This window comes from Oxyura jamaicensis, chromosome 6, assembly GCF_011077185.1.
Source record: "Oxyura jamaicensis isolate SHBP4307 breed ruddy duck chromosome 6, BPBGC_Ojam_1.0, whole genome shotgun sequence".
Lineage (NCBI taxonomy): Eukaryota > Metazoa > Chordata > Aves > Anseriformes > Anatidae > Oxyura > Oxyura jamaicensis.
Window position 1 is genome coordinate 977,684 of NC_048898.1, and position 26,421 is coordinate 1,004,104.

The 26,421-nt window shown below is 39.1% G+C and overlaps 1 protein-coding gene across 5 annotated transcripts in view; it reads left to right on the forward strand.

The window, feature by feature from the left end:
- The window catches only part of PRKG1 (protein kinase cGMP-dependent 1), a 466,513-nt gene that overhangs the window by 258,164 nt on the left and 181,928 nt on the right, over positions 1–26,421 (forward strand). For 4 of the 5 annotated variants that reach the window (XM_035330176.1, XM_035330177.1, XM_035330178.1 and 1 more), the window contains one exon: positions 1,011–1,116. In XM_035330176.1, coding sequence (XP_035186067.1) covers positions 1,011–1,116 — 106 coding nt within the window. Of the gene's footprint in view, positions 1–1,010; positions 1,117–21,975; positions 21,982–26,421 lie in introns of those variants that run through there. The other variant, XM_035330181.1, reaches the window with a different exon arrangement.

A 26,421-nucleotide genomic window follows, 5' to 3' on the forward strand; every position in this document is an offset into this window, starting at 1 on the left:
AAGTAGTTTCTTGGATTTTATTCATGAGAATATTTTTAAGTATTTTGTTGAAATGCTTTTTGCTTATTTCTTTTACCTGTAGTGAAATGGGATATGAGGATAAAATTTGTTGCAATTACTCTCTGAAAAAATACAAGTGCAGAGGTCTTCAGAGTAGTTTTGTTTACTTGAACTGTTTCTCTAAGGAGTAACTCTATTAGAAACACTGTGAATTAAAACATTTATAGTTAGCATAAATGTCTTAACTGCTTCCAAGATGAAAATTTGAACTATTTTGTGTTTTGTACATCCAATTCACGTGATGCTGTTTTTCTTGAATGTATTGCAATGATAATGCCATGCTAATTTTAATATTTGGTTTTACAAGGGGACTCTTGCTTCCAAAATATATAGTGTAGTATATTGCACATGACTTTGAAGTCTTGGAACTTATCAGAGATACGACTACCAAAGTTGGAAAAAAAAATCAATCCTCCAAAATCAGTACACATTCAATTATTAGGATATAACAGGATTCTCATGAAAACCTCTCAAGGTCGATGAAAAATTTGTCATGTACAATGGGGGTAGGATGAAACATAATGAATTTTTCTGCCTCTGAAACATGATAATGCACTACAAATTTCCCCAAATCACTCCCTGTTATTATCCATGCATAGAAAATGATGTGTCCCAGGTAATGATGAATCCAGACCCTTATTTCTTGCCATTTTTCAGCCTGCACTGACTTTTCCCCATTTCAATGATACTATTGGCTTTAGGCAACCTTTCCAAAGCCCATGTGCTGTACAGATAAAAATGAGGATTAAGTTAGATACATATTTTGCATCATTTCAATGCATGTGTAGTCCATTGTCCAGCGGATGAGTTTTATGTTAGTGTTTTGAAGTGTGTACCCATTTTCATGCTTTCCCATGAATTAATTTTTTTCCTCTGCAGTTCACAACAGGTTTTCAAATTTTGAAATTTTGCTAATCACATTTTTCCCCTTGTCTTGTTTTTTTTTCCAGCTCTCGTAAATGTGAAACTTTGGGCTATTGATCGGCAATGTTTTCAAACAATAATGATGAGGACAGGCCTCATCAAGCATACTGAGTATATGGAATTTTTAAAAAGGTATGACACTTGTTTACTTTATAAGAAATACAGTTAAATTGCCATCCTCATCTTTGACTTTTTGTGAATGCAGTATTTGATTTATGTTCATCTCTTTTTATTTGCTGTTTAACCATCTGTAAGCAGTATCCTTCAGCCAAAGGGAGGGCAATCACCAAGAGGAGTTGTGCTGCTCTTTAGTTTAATTCCCATTGCAAGTTATTCATTTGCAGAGTCATGCAGCCTTCTTGTAAAAGAAAAAGCTTTGCTATGAGTCATTCAAATCTTATATTATTACAGAAAATACCCATCAAAATAAAAACCTCCCCAGGGAAACATCTTGTTTGCAAAGTGTTGTAGAAGCAAGTCCATTCAAAGTGTATTTTTGTACTTCCAGAGGCAAAAGGCAAGTTTCTAGTGAAGCAAAAGCTGCAGGTTTCTGCAGAATATGGGTTAGATGAGTAGCAAGAAAGGCATAAAGCCAAGTCTTTCACTCCCAAAATTTGGCCTCAGTCTCGCGAGCATCATTCAGTTAGTGCTGCCATCCCAAACTATGACAAATCCTCCTTACCAATGCAATGGCTAATATCCCAGTAGTTCAGGTCTGCCATAGCAGCAAAGAAATGGCTATGCTTCATGTCAGCAAAGTAATATCAAATAGGAGCGTACCATCACCGAATCCTAGAGAAAAAAAATGCCCAAATCAGTGATGTTGAAAGTAATCCCATCGTAATCCTATCATTACTAAGTCATTACTGCAGTGGTTTTGTCCCAGATCAAAATGTTCCCGTCTGAATCATTTCCGTCCCAAGCTGACAACCTCTCTTTGTGCAGAAGTGATGAGGGGTAACATACCCGAGAGGTGATTTCTTTTGCTGGTGGATGGGGATGGGCACAAAACCTTTCAGATTTGGCCTCCTTTTCACCTCTCTCCAGCAGTAGGCTGTGCTTGATTTCTCTCTTTTCTATTTTGGATTCAGCTAATTTTCAACACAGGGAAACATTTTAAAACTGATTGCATGATTTCCAAAATAAGCTGCTTAATTTTTCCCAAAAAGAGGTTCTCAGAGAAATTTGCTCTTATAAGACCTAGAAGATTTTACAGTTTGCAAACTGAGTAATAATGCACTGCCTGTAGAGGAATTAGTTTTTAACACTAATTCCATGCAGCTATGTCAAATGACAGATAACAAGTCTACCTAGCATGGGCACACTATCTTTACTTCTGTTTCTGAACTTTTAATGTATTTTCAAACATAAGACTTATAAAAATAGAAGAATGTGCACAGTACGTTCACTCGGGCTTTCGATAACATAAACTCTAGGAGCAGCTTGTATTCATTCAACCTAAAATTAGTTTTTCTTCAGTTACCACTGGAGGAAAAGGGAGGTAGTGAAAATAACATAGATACTAAAGAAATCCACATGACACTTCTAGCTGGGAGTCACATAATTGGGCTGTCCTGCAGGGGCCCAGAAGGGTGACCACAGTCACAGACCACAGATCTGCAAGTAAGGCTTCACAGATGATTTTAAAATAATAAAAGGTTAGTAATAATAACAATGAAGTAATAAAGCTAAAATAATTGGCCAGGCAGCATGGCCTCTGATGCGGACAAGACCTGGAGCTCCATGGAGATGTTCTGCTGCTCAGAGATTACATGCAAGTGCAGTCATCAAAGTCTAGCTTTTTCCAGGTGTCTGTTTGTGGTTATTCACAAGCAAGCTCATGAGAGAAAACAAAACCTGTTGCTGTGTTGAAAGCATTTATAAAATCATGAATTAAAATGTTAACAAGCATTGGCCTTTTTTGTGTGCTGATGAATGAAACCAAAAAATGAATATAAGATCAGTTCTGGGGGTTAGAGCCTCTGGCTCTCTTCCAAAGCAGAAGCTATGCACGTATTAAGCTCTTAAGCTTTGGGCTTTAATAGAGATTTTCTAGAAGATTGTCAAGATTAATTTGGATGCAGGTTGCACAGAGCCTGCCCAGCTTTTATTTTAAAGCAAACAGTGTGAGTAAGAAACACAAGAGTTTTCTCACTGTATCAGAGCTTCTTGGTCACAGCCTGTTACAGGGTATTTAGAGCATATTAATGCTTATTAGAAAGGCTAAAAACAACTATTTTTTCTTTAAATCCTGCTGTTTCAGCTTTGGAAAATATTTTTCATGTGCAACAAGTGCAGCATGGTGCAGACCGTTGCATGGAGGTCATTATCAAATGATATTGTCTAGTTTTGCTTTGTGCATCAACAGCTATCTCAAGCTCAACATAAATCCAATTTTTTATTTCAATGAGGTATTAACTGCTCATTTTTAAGGATGCTCCCCTTCTCAGTGTTGAAGGAAATAAATACACTAAATCTTGAAAACGAGTATGACAATTGTTGACCTTATTTGTTATTTTTTCCTTTCCAATATTAATAAGTGAATGAAAATGCTCATTAAGAAATGTAACAGAACAGAAACAAAGATGTAAATGAAACCTGTTCACAAAAATGTCAGTGAGGTTAGAAAGCATTATTTTTTGCTCTCAATGCTCTAAAAAAGTTGCCCTTTATTATCTTTTTTTAGTCACAATAACATTACAGTCATTCTCTTTAATAGAATGTTTTCACCTATGAACAAAATACAGCAGAAGTGCAGCTTTTGGGGTGAAATAAGAGCATTCATATCTTCTAATTCATCTTGCTGACTATAGGTGTAGACTGAGCCCAGGTGTCACCAGGGCTCCATATAGTCATTGTACAAAATATTAGCTCATTGGTCGGTATTTGTAGTCTTGCTGTGTTTTTCCTTAGAAGGAGCATACTGTTGAAATGGGTCAGCTATTATGTTCCTAATGTCACCCTTTCATCTCCAGAGAATGTGTACTAGTCCTTTCTTCTGAATGCTGTAGGAAGCCCATAAAAAGTACATTTCCTAGTTAAAAAATCACAGTAAAGATACTGTGCCAGAAGGCTGTCTTCTTGTTTGCTCCAAGGAGTAGTAGTACATAGTTCTCATGGTCTTATAAAAGTCAAGATGACTCTTTTGATTTATATAAATCAACTGCAATATACTGAAGCTAGGAGCAACTGAACATCTTGGTGTTCATAGTATTTATGAGGAACCAGTCTCTGTTTCCCTTTCTGTTGCTTGTAAAGTCAATGGATGATCCTTGGAAGTGATCAGAAGATGGCCAAATTACATAGCAGCACCTGCTTCAAATAAGGAATGAAAAATCCAAGCTATTTTTTGATCCCTGTGTATATGCTGAATACCAAATTGTAGCACTGATACCCTTTGAAGCACAGCTATGGCTCATTATGTAGCTAAATCAATGCTAGATTCAGCTAGTTCAAAGTGCAGCTAATGTGCAGGTAATGGTGAAGAGTTAAAATACAAATATAATCTCAATCCTTCTGTAGAGTTAGTAACTCCTTATGGATGGAAATGCTGAACATTTAATCTTTAATCTTTACCCAACTTAGTGCTTACTGTATATTATTGAATATATCTGCCCTTACACAAGCAAGAAAAAGCATTGTCCTGCAGTGCAAGTTACAGCTATGCTAAATCAACCGTACATCTCACTGCAATGTTCGTTCTTGCAAGGCTACAATTATTTTCTTCTCAAGCCTCTAATGAAAATAATTCCATTTAAGCAAGAGAATAATATTTCAGTTACGGAAACAACAATTTGTAAAATAAATTTGTTTAGGAAATAAGATGGGGAAAAGATTTTCACTGTCGCAGGTGTAATCATTTCCTGCTAAATCATAAATGTTTTAAGGAGGGGCACAAATATCCACTCTTCAAAAAGGCCCGAATGCCTTGGAAGAGTAAATTATGTATTTTTTACGACTTTCTAAATATTCCATAAAAAAGTGCCTCATGTTCCGTTCCACCATGTAAACTCTGATTCATCCAAGACCCTGGAACAGATCAGGAGAACAAGTGATGAATACTCTGTGTAGCCTCAGAGGAAGGATCTAACTTTAGAAGCAGAACCTTAAAGGAAGTGCATACACACACACAACCTTGAATCTTATAAATAAAAATTCAGTAATGAGAAGAGAAAATCAAAGTATCTTGTTAGCCCAAGCCTTAAATTTTAACTTTACTGTAGTCTTGATGAAAAAAAATCCCGCTCTTCAGCTTTTAACATTTTGTTTTAGTGTTTTGGCTTGATCTCAAGTGTCGTTTACAGTTATATCTAGGGCCAAATTGGCTTAAGTAGGAAGTTTTGATCTGGCCAAGCATGGCAGAACAGAGCTGATTACGTCTAAGAAAGGAGACTTTTCTAATTTTATAGTCCTCATGGCTTAATTGCGTGGAGTATTAGGCTGGTAAAATTCATGTGTATAAACACCTAGTTAATTGTTGCAACATACTGAAATGCTGAAATTGGTCAGTGTGTGTAGAGTCATCATTTTAGAGAAGGTTTTGCATTTCATGTGAGTCATTTATCACTGAGAGGAAAGCAAATAGAAAAACATGTGAAGCTTTATTAAACGACTGTGTCTATGACAGATTGTCTGCAGTTTCATGCAAAATGTTTCCCAAAGTGCATTTTAGGGTGAAATTATTCTGGATAGAAGTGGGAGTGAAATTAAAAGGGAGAGGAAAACAGAGGAGATGCTTTTAGAAAAGAGAGTTGGAAATCGGTGGTGAGTTGGTGAAATATGTACATTGAGATAGTTCCAGATTACAAAATCTAAAAAATAGGTGTTGGCCTAACAAAGACAGCTTTTGTGGAGGTCTGGAACATAGATGAAGTAAACAGAGGGGATAGCAGAGAAAGAGGAAAAGAGAAGTTATTTCTAGAAGGTAAATTAATGCATGTATTCCTGACACAAAGGTTTATGGAAGAACAGATGTACCGCTTCAAACCAGAAGCCCATCTACAACCAGTATTCTTTCCATCCCAAGATGGTGTTCAAGGCCAAAACGGAGAGGCCCACCCCCTGGGATGGGTGTGCAGCTCAGGACTTTGAAGACCAAGCACGTCACTTCGAGTGGTGCTCACCTCCATAAGGCCTGCTAGGGTGCCCACATTTTCCAAGACAGTCCAAGGAGTATTCCAATGAGCTGAACTGTTACATCATGGCCAGGTTCCCTCTGACCTCAGAGGCAGCCCAGCAAGCAGAGTTATCCCACCTGGTGGTGCCCTGTTGCTGTCAAGGCTGACTGACACCAGCTCAGTCATGTGTTCGTGGACTGTGCTGTCGAACAAGTGACAAGTCACTTGTCTCAAGAAGGCTTATGTCCAAGTTGTGATCTCCTGTATGGAGCCAGGAAGGCTGGAAATAATACAAACAGCACCTCCTGAGAGTGGTTGGTGAAATGATAGGACTTGAATATCTACTCACCTTTCTCCTCCTCTTCTGTGCCCTGAACTGACCATAGTAAGATGCCCAGGGAAGAGTAAAAACAGGGTGAGGTAATTCATACATAATTTGGCTGGTTTGCATCTGAGCTGGCTTTCTGACTCCTCTCTGTGGAGAACTCTGAATCTTTTCTCGCTTCTAAGGTCTTCATGTGACATTTTTCAGACCTCTCTTGCCTGTTAGCATAACTCAAAAAAAGTGAATCGCATGCCACCCACAATTTTACTCTGATTTGCAGAGCTGTCTAGTAGTATCTTCCTTTCTTTCTTAAGATGCACTGTTTCTTTCTTATGCTGCCTAAAACCCACAGGTCTGCTAAGAGAGGGAAGATCGAGTGGCTGATCTACGTGAGAGCACAGTGATGATTTTAGCTGGAAAATGTAAGCTGCCGGGTTCTTTCTGCATTACAGGAGCAAGGGTCTGGCCTTGAAGAGAGCACCTGGAAGTGGTGGGTGCTCTTTCAGAGCAGACCTCCACCTAATACGCTCTTGGCTGAGCTCTACAGCCACTCTGAGAATGCAGTGAGGGTTAAAATTGCCTTTTTTCATAAGTGTTCAATGTGAGCAAAACAATAGGTAAAAGGGACTATTCATGCAAGCAGAAAAACAACTCAAGGTTGAGTTTGTTTAGTGCAGAAGTTTTAGTGGAGTTATAGGATTCCTCAGTGATCATCAAAATGAAGAAGGAATTCAGCCCTGTTTGCAACAAATCAAAGAATATTCCTATATAATATGCCTTTCAATGTTGTTTGTTTGTTTTTTAAGGTGAGATGGAAATACAGCTTAGCCAGTGAAGGTTGTGTTAAACTCGTGATGCCATGAGGAGCTACACTGAGTTATACCTGGGGTTTTAGTGGGAAAGACTAAGATGACTTAAGAAAGTTTTCAAGACTGAAACCTCAGTCTTGCGCATTTTGTTTAGATAAGTCATGTGTTACAGCCAGCATTGGTGCAAAGACATTTTAGAAAGCCGGACTAGCTTTGCATTTTATCTTGGACTTCTTACTAAAAGTAAGAGAGTACAAAAAGAGCTGCGTCCGAGGCTGTAATTCATAGGCTGCTGTGGATCAGTGGGGGGTCCTGCTTCTGGGCTGTGGGGTTTGCTGAGCCCCTGTCTGCAAAAGCCAGAGGGAGAACCAGTTGGGGGACGGGCAGGGATGGGACTGGACGGGACTGGATGGGACCGGATGGGATAGGACAGGATGGGATGGGATGGGACGGGTGCTGCAGGGCAGAGCATTAAACAAGCATCGCAGCCAGGGAGGACTGAGGCATCCTCTGGGATGGGAAGTGGAGAATAAATAAGATGTTGGGAAACAAGGCAGGGAGGGCCTAAAGGTAAAAAGAAGGAAAAGGCTGTTGTATTTCCTTGGGCAGGCATGGGAAGGCTTCAGGGCTGTTTTTATGTGAGAGGGTCAGAACAAGGGTGAGATGTGCTACGCCCACAGGAGCTCTCAGGGAGTCCTGCACACCTCCTAGGCTCATGGGGACAGACCACAGACAGACCCCCTATGGGTTGCGTGGAATTTCAGGAGCCCCATGTGAAAAAAAAGAAAAAAAAAGAGAAAAAAAAAAAAAGCTGTGTTTTGGATCTGGAAATCACACAAAATCTTGTCTGTCTGCTCTGTTTGCTTTCACCTTGTTGCTTTAAATTTGGTTTCGGCTCAGGACACTTGATATCTTGAGGGAAGCTTATGTTTGCAAGTGGCTGAGTGCAAGGGGTTGGTTTTCACTGCGCCACGGCATGCAGGCAAGTGCTGGCTGAAGTAAAACTGAAACAAAGTGCTACAGTATCAAGCTGTCGATTTTCAACATGAAAAATATTCTTTCTGATCTTTCAGTGCTGAGAAAGACAGGTTAGGAGTTTTTGAAATAGTTTTGTAATGACTGCTTTTAACCTAGCCTCTGTATTCCCATGTGAATGCACGTGAAGTGTCAGGGGCAGGCACTTTATTAAGTAATGCAAGGTGCGTATTGACTAAGTATGTTTTTAATCTAAGGAAAATCTCTACTGGAGGCCAATGCATCACAAGAACAAGGGAGGAGAACTGGGTAGAAGGCAGAAGTATAATGCTCCTGTTGATTCAAAGCATGAAGAAGGTGAAGGAATAATTGCTATTTTACTGATTTAATCAGTCTATGCAGCTGCAATAACCTGACCAAGTACATTAAGGGGACTGAAGACCCCAGACCACACTAAAGACAACATTGGCCTTGGTGTCCAGGGTATTTGAAATGTGGATTAATACAAATGAGAATAAACCTATATCTCATTTTAATGTCCTAATACTTTGCACATCGAAGGAGGAACCAGGTATTGATGGTGTGTGCTATGATTCCCCTCTTGCTTCTGCTGCTGATTGACAAAACCAGAGTGTTTGTACACCAACATATCTGTGTGTTTACTCCAGCGCCTGATTGTGGATTCAGCATCTGCTGCTAGGAATGCCATTAGCATGGAATGATTAGCTCCTGTGCTGTTTTGCATATGTTTACCTTCAGTCAGAGCGTTCAAGCTTCAGGCTTGCCTTTTTTTTTTTTTTTTTTTTCTCTTCCCTATTTCCGCAGGTGCTTGTTACAGCTTAGCTAGAGTGTAATAAAGGAAAAGGGCTTTTCCCCATTACGCCTGCTTCCAGCTGTGGCAGTCTTAAGGTCTGATCTGCAATTCAGCAGTAAATAATTTACTGAAGGCAGATGTCAGTCAGTTACTTTGCTCCTGATGTCCAAGCTTAGGGCTTTGCTGAAATGATGGATTGATTTCTGTTGTGGCAAACAGCCTGTGACCTGGACCAGGGGGTGCAGAATGGGCAACTACAGATGGCGAGGATTTTGAAGTGCTTGACTCTGCTGGTTCTTCATTCATTCAACTTGGAGTTTTCTAGGGGAGGTAAAATCTAATCTGCTGGTCGGCTATATGGTTGTGCTATATGACATACCGTCTTTATATTTCAAAGACATACCAAGATCCTGTCTCTGTTTTTCCACATACACACTTTTTTTCCCTGTAGAAGTTACTGTATCTGTAAGCAAAAAAACCTTCAAAGATGTGGTTATGGTCTCAATAGACACCAGATCATATTTTGTTTTAAATCTCTGCCTTCTTACGTTAGCCTTTTAAAAGAATGGCACTTTATAATAATAATAATAATAATAATAATAATAATATAATTTTAAAAGGCAAAATCACTTTATTTTTATTTTTATTTTTTTATTTTCAGTGAATGCTGTCTTTCATTCTTTCATTTGTCAACAGTTACTTTTTCTTCCCATGATGAGAATCATGTTTTACCTTTCAGTGCATGCAGAGTCTGATATTGGGTGCAGATCAGTCAGCCAGAGGTAGTTTACTGGCAAACCAGGTATTAGTCTGGTTTCCTGCTGATACAGGTAGGACCAGAATCTGGTCCTGTATTGTTGCAGTGGTTCTTCAGAGCCATCAGGGATGGTTACATCTGACATCCTGACTGGAGAAAGAAAACTCTGGTCAGTAGTTTTGTGTCAGGTCAAAAACAATTCTATCTTGCTGTCTATTAGCTGCTGTCAGGATTTGAAAGACAGAGCTCCAGAACAAACTGGGCTGAGAAATGACTTAAATGTTTGTGTTTTCTGCAGCAACTAAGATATCCAGCTCTTCACAGCTTAATACAGAACATTCAATGTAACTGGAGATTTATCAAGGTGTTAGAGTTGACGTAATTCATCCTTTCCAAATTAACATTTTGTATTGCAATATTATGTTTGTGGCTGTGTATACCAGGATCGTTTTCCATTGCTTGCTAAAATGTAGTAAAGAGTAGACATCTTGAGATTTGGGCTTCTGCAAATATTAAAATAGGTGAAATTACTATATTTAAGGTTATTTTATTCTGAACACATAGTATCACTTAAAATGAGACTCTGCAAAGGTAGCATGAGCTCCAAAGCACGATCTGCAGCAAATAGCCACAGGCTGGATAGCCTTGGGTGGCTTCACTGAGGTGTCCCTTACACGTGAGAAGATGAGGAGGCAGCCTAGAATTACCAAGCAAGACAAGTCAGGTTGTTGTTTTGCAAATGCTATATGGTGATAATCTTTGCATCTTTGATCTGTTAACTATTTAAAATGTCCAGCTTAGTCATTCACACCCTAGTTGTGGCAGCAGAGGGCAGAACAGTGATGCTTAGCTTTAAAGATGGATGAATTGTGACAAATTGCAAAAGGTAATACACGTTGGAGATTTTTCAGAGTATAGTTTATGCTTCACAGTTATGCCTTGTTTAAAAATGAGCAGTACGAACAGTAGTGGTGACTTGTAATGGATGGATTAAATGGAGAGGTTTTGCGTAGCCATAGAGAGATGGGAATAGGCTGTCTCTGACTGTGAAAACTAAAAGATGTCCCTGATATTTGGCCAGTTTGGTTGCATGCATCAATGAATTTTTTGAACTAGTTGGTGGGAGCTTTTTGCTCATTAACACTGATATTAATGAACCTTGCAACAGCTCAGAGTTTCTAGAAGTGGAAGACAGTTTATGTGGGGCTAGTGTTGGTTGAATGGGGTGATGGTCATCTTGGACAAAATACTTAACAACTGAAATGGGATTCAGATCATAAAAGAGGATGATAGAACTGTGAGAAATGGTGGGATTGTGGGAAGTTAGCCTTGGGAATATTTTTTGAGGTCTTTTACTGTGGAAACAGATCTTGATGATAAGTATAGAAGCATTGATGTAATGTCCGTCATATGCCTGTGAGGAATTTGACCTGGCATGAAACAGCTGAAAACTAACGTAGAAAAGGTTTGGAGGGTCTGGACCAGCATCAGTGGCTGGAAACAAACCTAATGCAATGTCAGGCCAAAAATAGTTGGAAATCCTTGGACCAACAGTCAAAAAATAGGGCAATTACATGAGCCTGCACATTGTGTGCTCTCTGCAGCTGGAAGAACTTGCCCAACTCAGATGTCCATAATTTAGGATAAGTTGAGAGAAGAGTCATGGGAATAATTATGGGGATGAAAAGATTCTTTATACTGAGGGACAGAAGAAGATGAAGACATCTAGTCTAACTGAGAGAAGACAACATAGTAAAATGTTCATGGTGTGTAGGAATCCATGCAGGGAACCTTAATAAAAGGTTCATAGAAAAAGGCACGAAAAGAGGACAGAGGTTGAGCTAGGGTAACAATAAGTCTTGTGTTATAGCAAAGGTAATTCTTAGATATTAAAACAAAGTGAAAGAGATTATGATGGATTTTATTATTTATTTCAAATATTTATGTTTATTTATGTTTCTCTAAAAATTGCATTCTGCTTTAAAGAACTTAGTTCTAAAAAGTCCTATGTCCTGTGCTGTACCAGAAATCAGAGTACATGGTTTATTATCTGGCTTTCACGGTTTACTAATCTATTTGTAATTCACTGATACTCACTTAGAATGACTCATGCTCACTTAGAATGACTCACTGATACCAGTTTTAAAATTCAGGGTTAATCACAGAAAACTCAGTGCAAATGACCATTGCATTTTTCCAGGATAAAGATCTTACTCCTCAATTTGTAAAACTACTTGTATAGCTTACTGACAGTGTAGGAAATAGCAATGGAAGACACCCTTGTGCATTGATCTCTCTTTTATGGCCACAGATGTTCCTTGTTTGTCATTCTGACTGCATGCCCACATGACACATCTCACCAGTGGTTTGACCTGGATGGATAAATTGGATAAGTATCAAGAATTACTCTCCAAAGGGGTCAAAACCCTTCAGCTCCTAAGTGATCAGTGTCAAATTATTAATAAATCAATAGGTTGGAAATCAAAGTGAAAGCAGCAACACAGCAGACTAGGGAGGCCTTCTTGTGTCTGACTGCTGTAAAGGGCTCAGAAAGGTATATTCACTTTGCTGCATGACAACAAACTTCACTTCCTTTTGCCCCTCTAATAAACAGTAATAGGTATCAGGGCCTATGTGAAAGTATTATTATTACTATTATTGTTATTGTTTCGAATGAATGAGTAACATGAGCACTTCTTGACAGGAACACACAGGCTGAAGTTTAGCTTCTGTATCTACTTTTCTGCTCTTCTAAGAAGAAATTTCACCTCCATGTATTTGACCACCTGTGGAAGCTCTCAGCTCACAGTTTTGTTAGAAGACATGACTAAATACATTTTTCAAATACCATAGATTATTTTACAGATTTTTGATTACATTGATAGTTGTGACAAAAAATTTCCAATTTTACTTTGGGGACGGGGAGGTTGGATTATTATTTTGCTCTCATTTGCAATGAGAGGCAATGTATCTTTAGAGATACATGCTTGTGTGGGCTTGAACAGTCTGAGCAACTTGCAGCCTAAAACAATGGGCTTTAACACCCTAGATTTTCTTTGATTAGCTATTCTACATGCAATGCGGCTTCCAGAAGTGTCAATTCTTCATTATTTCTTCTTTTGTGGTTCAAAATGACAGTTAAATAGGCAGTGGACCTGTCACCTTAAATGAATCTCAGTGTTCTTCACTGATGGTGTTTTATTAATCACCGTGGCAGTCCATGGCAGAGAAATGCTTTTACCAGTGCTTGTATGTAACTAATTGTGTCTGGCCAGGGACAATCATGCTTTTGGAAATCCTTTTGGCGCTGAATTCTAGTATGTAGCATTCAAGTACGCTCCAAATAACATTTTTGGCTTCCACTTATTTTCTGTTCTCTCAATTTGGGACTGCATAGCAAGTCATTAAAAGGACTATCCACAAAATGGCTTCTAGTGCTGCAGAAATAACTAATCACCAAGGGAAATTACTGGTCACTTGCTGGATGCTGAGCAGTTGTTGTAAAATCAACTTCTACCTTTCTTATCCCAATAAAAGGGTTAAGAGTGCGTTGGAGCACTCTTCATTTCTATGCATATCTTCATCCACCAGCCCTTCACAAAGCCTCTGTTCTGGCATGTGCCATTAATTTTTCTCCTTGCAAAATTGTTAATTGCCCTGGGTTGGTAATTGGAAAACCAACTGAGGTCCCCAATGAAAACAAACCTGTTAGAGAATTATTAACAGGCTCCAAAGAAATCATGCTTGTATTCCTGCAAATTGAAATGTTTAAAATACATTGAATGTTTGGAAGAGTAGATAGTAAAGGAAGTGTCTTTTTGCACACTTAGTGGGAAGTTTTGCATGCCAACTAATTTTTAGAAGGGTATCTCAGACTTTGTGTTTTGAAAACTGTGTATCCAGACTGTCTTTTGATTCTAGTGAAAAATGTGAGTTTGTCTGCAAATGCACAATGACAAACAGAACATTTTGGCTAACTATTTATTTGATGAAAAATGCAGCTTTAGGGCTGCATAATTTGTTGACAGAATATTTCAGAAATAATGAAAGAAACTTCAGCGCTCTCGGTGATCGATTCCTGCATGATGAAATGAGTGGCTACAAGGATGATGGGAGAGTGGTGGATGTAATTCATTTTGGGTTCAGAAAGGCTTTGGACACCGTTGCCTGCAGTATTGTCATTTGGAAGCTGAGGACATATGGACTAGTTGCTCGATGGTTTGATGGGTTGAAATTTGGCAGGGCTGTTGGGCTCAAAGAGAGGTAATCAATGGCTTTGGTGTTCAGCTGGTGTTGGTGAAAAGCAAAGTACATTAGGGGATGATAGCAGGGCAAGTACTCCACGTCTCCACTGGAAACCTGGATGATGGGATGGTCGTCTTCAGCAGATGTCCATCAAAGGATGAATTAGGGGATAGGGGCTGTTTGTGCCAAGCCAAAAAAAAAAAAGGACCTTCATTTGAGAGAGACCTTGAGAAATTTGTCTATTGTGTCAAAATCAAAAGGTTTGTCCAGTGCTTGGAAAAGTTGTGTGTTTGGGGATACTCTGTGTAATGATTTCAGGAGGAATCTCATGGGTCGGGTCTGGTTTTAACAAGGAGTTGCTTATGCCAAAGAAGTTAACAACCTGATCTTTTCATCTGAAGGTTAGATACTCACAGAGACAAAATACTAGTGCAAGAAGTAGTATTTCACATGATGACCAGCATGTGTAAGAAAAATAGGTCAGGCGGGATCAGCTTCATCACCATGGCAACTTCTTAGTTGCTAGTGGAGAAGGCTATGCTAAGTGCTAAACAGACTTATTTTTTACAATGACCCGAAGGGCACTGAAGTCACAATAAACAGCAGTTACTTTTCTAATACTCTGAGTGTACTTTGAGATCATATTCAGGTTCTTTTCTATATTTCTGTGCACTCAAGGTTGTGGTTTATGTATGAATGAGCACTCAGCTGAAGGGTTTATGTGGATTTTCTCCTTCCAGCAGTGGTGACACCACTTCAGTTAATGGAAGTGTCAAACTGGAGCTACTTCCAACCGTTCTGACTTAGGAGTGTAAGGTTGCTGCGTGTCTTCCTATTCTGAGATCCAGCTCCAATATAAAAAAACGCATGACATAATAGGAAATGTCAGTGTCTAACTGATGCACTCAAGGAGGTCACAATGGCAACAGAGCTTCCATATACTTTATTTTTATCCTTTTATACTTATATTGTCTAAATTGAACGGCTGTGATAAAGCTCTTGAAACTGTAGCAGTCTGTGCAAGAAAGTGGTTTGAGGCTTCAAACTCTATATTTAGCTACCACAGGAAGATCCTTTCATGTATTCCCAGAATTTGCAGACTGTTTTCAATGAATCTACAGGGAGGACCTTGGTGTGCAACTTCCAAAAACACATTTTGCATGAGAGAAATGCATGGCGATTTTATTATGAGACTTGTTACATTGCTTTGACAAATGTGACTTGCCACTAACAGAGTCTGGTATGGCGTCGAGTCGTAAGCGTCAAGATACAGCTAGGAATAGTTGAGAAGCTGGGAGAGAAATGAATACATGAGTATTCAGTAAAGTTCAAACTTCACAGAGCAAATAGTAAATATTTAACATTTGATCACTGTCTCTCACTCTGGGTCCCCTACAGCTGTTTTCTGAATTAAGGTCCATACTTAAACCGTTCCCAAACATTCAAAATTGTGCGTTGGGCTTGAGGGAAGATCCTTCTGAAGGTATTCTAATTTGGTTGGAAAGGTTCAGGCAGGAATTTCGGGGTCTGTAAGTAGCTAGTAGTTCATTAACTTGAAGTCTGCTTTCTTGGAAGTATTCTTCAAAGCTTAAATTTGCTGTGAAGTTGCTCAGTATTTAGCAACTGTCTTTGCAGTGCAAACACCCAGTGTTTTGCAGAAGGCTGTGCACTTAATGAGAACAGCCTCTCTCCTTGCTGCTCTCTCCTGGCACTGCTCATAGTAGTACTTAATAACATGGTAGTGGTTAAAAACCTGCGTTGGACTCTAACAAAAGATGCTTTAGAAACAGATTTAGAACAGATTGCCTGGTCTGAAAGATTCACAGCCTGGCTCAAAGCATTGGAAGTTAACATGTCAGGGCTGCAGAATACAGGAAAAATTGGGATAATTCTGCAGGAGTTATGCCCAGCAGAGTAATATGGTGCTTAGGTGTTGACAGTTCTTCCTTTAAGAAATAAATGGTCATGAGACAGAAGTAACACCTTTGTCTACCAGCCACAATTGAGAAAGCAAGCTTCCTCTAACGGGGTGAGTAAAAAAATGCCATGGCAGAAGTTGAAGAAAGGTGTTATTTCTTGACATTATCTAATTGACATTTATTTTCTCTAAGTCAGAAAGATCCAATACAGATTCACAAGTGGAGGCATTTTGATAACTGTTACTTAAATAACAGATCATGAAGAAGTGCTATTTCTCTCTGCTGGAAAAGTCTGGCTGATACTTTTGAAGAGAGCCATGGTGCAAAAAAAACAAAAAACATATGGTTTAGTAAGCAAACTTGCATATCAAAGGGTTTAGCTTTCATTTAATCTTTCCTTATGAATGGCTGACAATTATCACATTGCCCAGCTAGCCCAGCTGTGGATGAGAAACAGACTAATGTAAAAGTGGAAATTGATGTGCCACTTGTCCCTGAAATCTTCTCTTTTTTTTCTTTATTTTATTTTATATTTTTTTTCCTGGGCCATTTGATAAACCTTTGCTAAAAGTATACTTCAACAAGAACAAAGATTTCTTCAAGAGTCTGCTTAGCTGTAACTTCAGTTAACTCTTACTAAACACGAAACACTTAAGATATGCTCATTTGAAAGATCACGTAATCATGTTTTGCTGATTAGAAATCCTTTGGGGATTAATACGTGTCGGAAATATTTGTTTGTTCAAGCAAAAATGAAATAGCATTCACTGGCTCTTTGGAGCTTTGAAATACAGTGAAGTATTACTTCCTCTGCAAATTGGAACCATACATGTGGGAAAATAAAGTGCATGAACTGGAATACATCCTTCTGAAGGGGTGATTTTAGTCTTTGTTAATAATCTGGGTGAGACAGTTGCTGACTGCAAATAAACCATGTCGCTGAATACAGAATAAACAGTATTGAGATTAAAAATATGGACAAGGGTCTTTGAATACATCTTGTCGCAATGCATAACTCAGGAGCACATAATGTACGCTGAACTGTATTAGAGTTTAAAGGCCAAATTAAGTAAAGAACTGGGCATGCTTCCAAAAGAAAAGCTCATTAAACTTCAGCCCTCCGTTGGTTGTCTGTTAGGAAGCATGCAGGAAGGCCACCCTTTGATAGTCTTTGGCAAGGAATATCACATCTAATTTTGGATTTGACATTAGAAAAAGATGTTGTAGCTTCTGCTAGAGACATGAAAGCATGCTGTGCTGGAGTTGAAGCCTCAGCATAGAAAAAGCTGCTGGTTTGGTATTTGGGTGCAATTAGAGGTGTGAGTGAAATATTGTGATAATATTGCATTATATTCATGAGAAAATAACAGTGATTCGTAAGGAAAATAGATCATTTCTTTATTTAGATTGTGTCTCTGTAAAGTGTTCAGTATGAAGGGTGCTTTTTGTGTTATACTAATGCAACCTGTTTGTATTTATCCATTTTTATGTCCTATATATTGCAATACTGTAGTTAGTTCTCTTGTTTATGAGTTACACCTACAGCTTGGCAAACTTGTTTGGCAGGTAAAAGAAGAAAATTGACTTCAACAAATATTTAACATACATCTTAAGTCAGGAAGAGGGCTTAGGGAGCTTTTACCCTTTCTTTTGTTTTGCTGGTTCTGCTCCTTCTTTTGATACCCAGACAAGCTCCCTCAGAACCACCAATGACCGCTGATGGATCTAGGAGCAGAGGGGGTACACCAGGTTTTTCTTGAATTTAATATTTATATCTTTGAGTTTAACTGTATTGTTCTGTACTGCCTTAGTTTTTCTTCTACCTAATCATGTTAAAACACTAACATGGGCATGGGATTTAGCTATTTTTCTGAGTATATTCTTATGCTGTTTTGGTACTCACAGGTAATAATTGCTTTTGGAAATACCGGTCTGATAAGCAATAGGATATCTGGCCTGTGCTGTAATTCCCGAGTTTCACCCAAAGAGCTGAGTGAAAGCAGTAGAAGATGAGCAGCATGTTCTGGGCATGGGTGGCAGAGTATGATAAATGGCAGTGGCTCATAAAGCTTGCCCTGCTACCTGGCCAGCCACCAGGGATATTTGCTCTATCTCTTTATGACTTACACGCTTCCAAACATTGCATCTGTCCTCAGTGTGCTTTTCAGCTCTCTCTCCTGTAACTTGGAACGAGATGAGATTCTCATTCTTCTGTTTAAATAACCTGTTGTATGACTTTGGACATTTATCTTCAAAAGCAAAAAAGAATAATAATAATAATAATAAAATGCTTGTGATGTCAGGGGCATAAATCAATAGCCTTTACAGGGTAGGAACTCACCCAAAGGGAATGCTGAGAAGGTGGTACTCATGCCTCTGCTATTGTTTTAGCCTGAGCCCACACTATTCTGAGTATGTGAGGTATTTTTAGCTTAGGATCATAGAATATTTCTTGTTTGGAAGGACAGTGCAGCATGCAGGTGTGCAGTGTCTGCCGTCTTGGATGTAGACTATCCACCACTGTACAAAAACAGTTGAAGGAGTATCAGTTCAGAAATCAAGTAGATGAAAAAGCAGTGGGTGCTGACGTGCTGCTGCCTTGGGGACAAAAGTGTAATGCCGTAAGTATTCATAGCTGCAAGACAAACACTGTGCTGATGCATGTTTGAGTATCAGTAGTTAAAGAAATCATTCGAGGTAGTCTGTTGAATTCAAATGTGAAGATGCTTTTCCAGGAAGGAAAACCTATTGGAGAGGTTAAGTTCTTGTCTTTATTGTGGTGTGCTTGAAGGCTAGTAAAGGCAGTGTGTTTGCAGCTCTTAAAGTACATCTTTATTCAAGTCTCTGAGTACAGTACATATTTTTTACCTGGTAGTTGTTGTGTTTTGTATTTGCAAAGTACAAGAAAGATTAAGTACAAAGCCTTTAATGTGATTAGAAATAGTTGTTTAGATGTGTATCTCATTTATTATTTGTAATTGTCGAGAGACTTAGCAATCTGCCTTATACATATGAATAGTAGTTTCCCTTCAGAATCTTTTAGCAAGCTGAAGTATGAAGATATAGAAAATATTGATCTACAGATAGGCAAGTATAATTACCAGAAAACAAATTGTTATAGAAAGTAGCCATTGGCATGTATAAGAGTAGATCTCATTCAGAAGCTTTTGTTTCATGTGATATCCTGCTGAGTAAAGCTAATTTTTTGATCACTGAATCCCACAGATTACAGGTTTAGTAAATTGATTATTTTGCCTTCCTTGCCCCTAGTTTATGATGTCTCTTTTGTGTCACAATCTGTATAAAAATATTCCCTAAGTGATGCAACAACTTTTCGAATGACTTTGCTCTTATTACTTACACGTTTAAGGCTGGGAATGCCTGGCTTTTAATGAACTATATTTTCCCCTTTGTTGATCTGTAACTGTTAAGTTCGTGTTGATTTGAAGAATGTGGTTCCTATCTGGGAGCTTCCAGTGAAAGTGACTCAAGAGATAAATGTAAGAGTTTCAGAGTAACATGGAGTTCTACTCTTCAGTCTTCTTTGAGCCAAAAAGTATGATTAAGATGAGGTTCTTTTCTCATTCTTGGGCTGACCTAAACCTGCTTCTCGTGATAATGTCATAACCATGGTGGTATCAGATACCACCCATTGGGGTGGCCCATTCTTAATCTCCCCTGGAGAAGAGACACTCCAGAAACAAACAAACAAACAAACAAACAAACAACAACAAAAACAACAACAACAACAACAAAAACAATGCAAATGTTTACTGATGCTTAGTCTTGATTTCAGGAATCACTTCCACGAGTTGTTTTTTTGGCTGTTAATTAAGATGTTTTTCATCCACACAGAGCAGTTTCCTCAGGAAAGGCTGAGAACAGCCTACTCATCTGAGGTCTTCCAATCAAAACCACATGGTAAAGCGTGGCAGCACTTAAGAATGGTTTTTGAATGGCCAAGATTTCATTACTATGTTTTAATACGTTTTTCTTGTGAGCAATTGTTGATGAGTTTTAATCAAAATGGTGGTTTGGTTTTGGTTTTGAAATTGTGGCTTTTTTTTGATGTGTGTACTTTTTCAGAGGATCTGGATAGAAGGTTCCTGCTCCTAGGGGTGGTTTTCTTCCCAATTTAAAAGGTATCAGCTGCATCTTGATGCTGATATTTAAAGATAAATTCCCCTATTAGAATTAATTTGGTCAGAAAATAATTACTCAGAATTAGAGTTAGATTAAGAAGGTGCAAAGCGATGTCAGGCTGGGGATGAAAACCACCTCCGGCAAACCTGCCTGCTGCTGGAGCGTGAACTAAAATAATTCTGCTAGGTTAAATCATTTCCAACTCCGTGTGTTTAAATAACTCTACAAAGTACTTTAGGAATAACAAGCTATCAGCATCACAACAAAATGGAGCGCACAAAATTCTCAATACCAAACAGCGTCTGTATTCCTGGAGGCGGTTGCATTTGAATTAGGGCAGCAAAGGAGGAAAACTCATCAGCTCATACATACATTCGTGGTGCTGCTGATCAGTGTCTCTCAGCCAAGCTCCGAAATAAAACAGAATGGAACAACTGGGGCTTGACCTCCTGATTGCAATAACCAAAACTAGTCAATTCTGGCACTGGAAGGCAGTGTGTTGGAATTCTGGCCATATGTAATATTTCACTCTTACAAAAAATAATCCAAAAATGTATTTTAGTTTCTGTTCCTCATTTTAAGAGGCATCCCAGGAATCTTGAGTGGAGTTAATGACTTGTGATGCACTTAATTGCCTGTTAATGTTGCTTTGTGCTGAGCAGGCAAAAAGTGAGAGCTGAGCAGACTACCCTAAGAGGCTTAGTGCTTCTTTAGCTAAAGACAGATAAAAATTAAGAGAGAAAACAAGTCATTGTGGTACAAGACACAGTAATGCGAGGTTATGCACCGAAGAGTGTTTGTCAACAAATATATATATATATTTTCTGAATGTTATTTCTATAAACTAGCTTGAATCTTTTGATCTTAATATAAATTCAGTTGTGAAGAAAAAGCTAAACAGATACGAAACAAGAAGGAAAAAGAAAAGAGTAGAAGGTGCATATGGACATCATTTTAGAAGAGACATATACAGCAGCTCAGGGATGAGTTGCAGAAACTTAAATATATGTTGAGGTTCTGTTCTGAGTGGGAATAGGTTTAAAATGCTAATAGTCTCTCCCCTTAGTGTCTATATACATTTCTGAGAAAATAGTCAACATAAATAATTTGACTTGTCTAGATATGATTATCTAACAGGAAATTGTATCTTTTTTGGTTTTTATTTCAGGGAACTAATTCTAATTTTATATAGGTTCTGCATTCTTACTAATATTGGTAGGAATTACATTTTTGAAATGAAGTAAATTGCACTTAGTCAAGTTTCTAATGGAGCATATTTTCCTTGGTGATTTTAGAAAAGTTCAGTAAATATTGCCATTTGAGTGCAGAGCTGTTAAATGTTTTTATGTCCAACCTGAGACTGGTCTCATTTTCCTGTATCCTTTTGCACATTAGCAAATTGTAATAATCATTTTATGCATTTGTCCTCTACTTTCATGGGATACATTTTTAATGTGCAGACAGAAGGTGACAGTTTTATTGCTTTTATGAGCATCAGGAATACATTCTAAATTTGATTATATACTGCCTCTGGAAATATCACACAAGTGACTTGCCAATAAATACAACTCATAGATTATCAAAAACTAAGGAGGTAGGTAATTACCGGAGTGACTTAAACTGTGGGATTTGAGTATAATATTACTTGTGACTTCAAAAAATAAAGGTAATGCATACTGGGCAGAATAACTTAAACTTTGTATAGAAACTGATAAACCAGTATCGTTACTTCTGGAAAATTATGAAAGAGTTTCTACAGCTCAAGAGAAGAGAAGCTCACAATGTGTCCCAGCAGTTCATAGTGTGATGAGAAAAATGTATTTTGAAGTGTAGAGAAAACAAGGAATTATATACAATGAAAATGACCTCACAGAACATGCCTATAGGAATTTTGTTGTTGAATTGAACTTTAGATAAAGAAAAATAAAGCTTAGGATAAAATGCCCTCAGAGTGGCAGTAAAACTTCTTAAATATTTAGAACTTAACTTCTTAAATATTTAGAAAATTACATCTGACCTCCAGTGAATTAACATTCTATTAAGCTGCTAGCAAGGAAGCCAAGCAGGACCAGCTGGCCAACACATAGTACAAATCATTAAGATACCATTTTTTAACAAGAAAACCCAAACTGCAAAGCTTTGATAACTTTCAAAGCAAATTGCAATATGTGTGTGCGCAAACACAGGTTTTTTAATGTTTTATGTAAGGGTGGGAAAATAAAAGATACCAGTGGAAAAAAGGGTGATATTCAAAACAACTAAATAATGTGTAAACCCTTATCAGGAATAAGTAAATATAAAACAAAAAAATCATTTTTGGAGCATAGATTAATAAAACAGTTTGTATTAGAAGATCCCCAGAGGTCATGTGGTGCAAACCCCTCTTCAGAAGTGTAGGTGAAGTTTTCTTTCCCTTTACATTTGCTGAATTTGCAGTTTCAGCAGGCACAGAGCTTCAGAAAGCAAGTGGCTCCCAAAAACCCTCAGCCCCATGGACTAACAGGCTGTGACAGTGTTTTGAGGCTGTCTTCACAGGGTTTTGGATGCCAGAGGGACAGCAAAAAAGTGAGAGTCTCCTTTACCAATAAGATAAATTACAACCTCCACAGACAGACGTATGCCACCAATTTTTTCTTAGACAAATGAAAAAGGAAGTCTTTATTTAAAAAAAATACATAACTCGAACCTAATTTTATAGCCTCCAAAATGAAGACAACATTATCCCAAATAATGCTGCTCTGATTTGTAATTTCACTGGATCTTGCCTTTATTCATCTGCAAGATCCCATAAGTCTTACAGAATCATGAATGGTTTGGGTTGGGAGGGACCTTAAGGATCATCTAATTCCAACCCCCCTTGCCATGCGCAGGGACCCCTCCCACAATCCAAGGCTGCCCAAAGCCCCATCCAGCCTGGCCTTGGCCATGCACAGGTTCTCTGGGCAGCCTCTTCCAGTGCCTCACCACCGTTATAAGTGAAGGATTTCTTCTTAATGCCTTATCTCAATCTACTTTCTTTTAGTTTAAAGCCATTTCCCCCTTGTCGTATTCCTACACCCTCTGACAAAGTGTCCCTCCACAGCTTTTCTGTAGCACCCTGTAGGTACTGGAAGGTCGCTTGTCAGGTCTTCCTGGAGCCTTCTCTTCTCTACGCTGAACAACTCCAGCTCTCACAGCCTGTCTTTGTAGGAGAGGTGCTCCAGCTCCTTGATCATCTTTGTGGTCCTCCTCTGGACTCATTCTAGTATTTCCATGTCCTTCTTTGGGGCCCCAGAGCTAGGTGCAGGGCTCCAGGTGGGGTCTCATGAGAGCAGAGCAGAGGGGGACAATCCCCTCCCTCACCCTGCTGCCCACACTGCTGTTGGTGCAGCCCAGGGTACGGCTGGCTTTCTGGGCTGCATGTGCACGTTGCTAGCTCTTGTTTAGCTTCTTAACCAACACCCCCAGGTCCTTCTCCTCAGAGCTGCTCTCCATCCATTCTCTGCCCAGCCTGTGTTTGTGCTTGAGATTGCCCTGACCCAGGTGCAGGACCTTGCACTTGGCCTTGTTGAACCTCATGATGTTTGCAGAGACCCAAGTTCCTCCAGATGGTATCCCATCCCTTCCCTTCAAGGTGTCGACCACACCATGCAGCTTGGTGCCATCAGCAAACTTGCTGAGGGTGCACTCCATCCCACTGACCAAGTCACAGACAAAGATGTTAAACAGTGTCGGTCCCAATGCTCACCCCTGAGGAACACCACTTGTCACTGGTCTCCACCTGGACATCGAGCTGTCGACTGCAAATCTTCGAGTGCAACCGTCCAGCCAATTCCTTACCCACCACATGGTCCATCGATCAGATACATGGCTCTAATTTAGAGACAAGGATATCACATGGGACAGTGTTAAATGTTTCACATGAGTGCAGGTAGATGGTGTCAGTTGCTCTTCCTCTATTCACCAATTCTGTAACCCCATTGTAGAAGGCCACCAAATTGTTTGGGCACGATCTGCTCATAGTGAAGCTATGCTGGCTGTCACCAGTCATCTCCTTATTTTCCATGTGCCTTAGCAGAGTTTCCAGGAAGATCTCCTCCATGATCTTACCACAGAGGTGAGACTGACTGGCCTGTAGTTCCCCAGGTCTTCCTTCTTTCCCTTTTTAAAAATGGGGCTGATGTTTCCCCTCTTCCAGTCAGTGGAAACTCCCTGGACTACTTCTCAAATATGATGGAGAGAGGCTTAGTAACTACATCCACCAGTTCCCACAGGACCCATGGATGCATCTCATCAGGTTCCATGGACTTGTGTGCTTTCAGGTTCCTTAGATGGTCTCAAACCTGATCCTTTCCTACAGTGGGTGGTTCTTCATTCTTCCAGTCCCTGACTTCTGGGGCCTGAGCCATGTGGCTGGAGCTCTTGCCTGTGAAGACTGAGGAAAAAAAAAGTCATTGAGTACCTCAGCCTTTTCCATATCCCAGGAAACCAGGTCTCTTGTTTCCTTCTGGGGAGTGCCCACAATTTTCCTAGTCTTCCTTTTATCCCTTTTATCACCAATGATATCTTTATCAACCTATGGAAGCCTTTCTTGTTGCCCTTGATGTCCCTGGCCAAATGTAATTCTAACAGGGCTTTCTTTGGCTTTCCTAAGTGTCTGTCTTCAATGTCTGATCTTACTGCCATGTAAAAAATGACTCTGAATCCATATCCAATGATAAAGTTCCCCGTCTCCCCAGTGCTTTGGCTAATTATTGTAATCTCCTTTGAACACTTCCCAGTGTTTTACCCTGTTATGCTATATGGGAACAGGACACAGTGTTTCTGGACTGGTCCAACGTGCATATACTTTCAAGATTATCGCTCTTTGCTCAGGTACTACTACTTCAACCAGTGTAACAGGTTTTTTTTTTTTTTTTTGGAGGAGGTTATTTAGGAGGATCTGGCTATCTTGTTTTAACTCAATGCCTACATGCTTCCTGTGATGCTGTGGCTGTGATCTGCATGCCTGTTCCAAAAATGAGCTACTGAATACTTAGGCTATTAATGGGTTCTTTGGTAGACGTTAATCACCTGAGGGGAGTGAATCATCTCATCTGCAAACTTGAGGAATGATCATCAATACCATAGAAATGACAGTGAATGAGAAATGGATTTATGGGAATTGCATTCAGCAGCCATTGCTTACGTATTTTAACTATCTTTTGATACCTGTCAGTGAGTCGGATTTTAATTAAAGTGTTTCCTTCTAAAAGTATATAATGCTACTTTTAATCAAGATGCCACATGGCCTTTAATAAATCATAGTAAATCAGTAAATTTGCCTTTTTCAGCCAGAGCCATAATCTTATCATGACAGCCAAAAATAACAACAACAACAACAACAAAAAAACAAAACAACAACAACAAAAACATGACGAAAAACAAACAAAACCAAAAAGCTGTCTGGCATAAATGATATTTTAAAAACATTTTTGATAGAGTCCTAGATTCACTGGTTCATTAGGACAGGCTCTGCTCATTGCCAGGCTCACTGAATGCTGCCATAGGCAAAAAGAGGCAGCACAGCACATCCTGTGTTACAGGGTTTCAACACTAAAACTGAGTATGCCAGCTTTTTACCTTTTAGGTCTCTCTCCTCTGGGTCACTAACATAAATCTTGGGCTATTTTCAGCATCATGTTTCCATTCTGACTTGTTTCTGTCTACAACAGAAGTCTTTAAGTCGTGTCCCCCCCTTCCCACATATTAGATCTCTATTATCCACATTATCTGAAGGAATACCCACTAAAACTTCCCAAACACTCGAGTTTCAGTACTGTTTTTATCACTCTTTAAAAACACGACAAATGGAAAAGCTTTAGAGGTTTGATCATAGTCAAAAGATCATTGCTTATCAATTATCAGTCCCTATCAACTCAGAAAGATTGAAATAGAATCATAACATCATTTAGGTTGGAAAATACTTTCAAGATCATCAAGTCCAACCATCAACCTGTCTTACTGAGTCCTGTCACTAAACAGTGTCCCTTAGTGCCATGTCCACACATCTCTTAAACACTTAAATCACATCTCCAGACGCGGCAACTTCACTTCTTCCCTGGGCAACCTGTTTCAATTCTTGGTAAACCACTTAGTGAAGAAAGTCTTCCAAATATCAAATCTAAACCTCCTCTGGCACAACTTGAGGCCAATTCCTCACATCCTATTGTTTATTACCTGAGATAAGAGACCAACATGCAATGATGAGGTCTCCCCTCAGCCTGCACTTTTCCAGACTGAACAACCCCAGTTCCCTCGGCCACTCTTTTTAAGTCTTATTTTCCAGCCCCTTCACCAGCTTTGTTGGTCTTC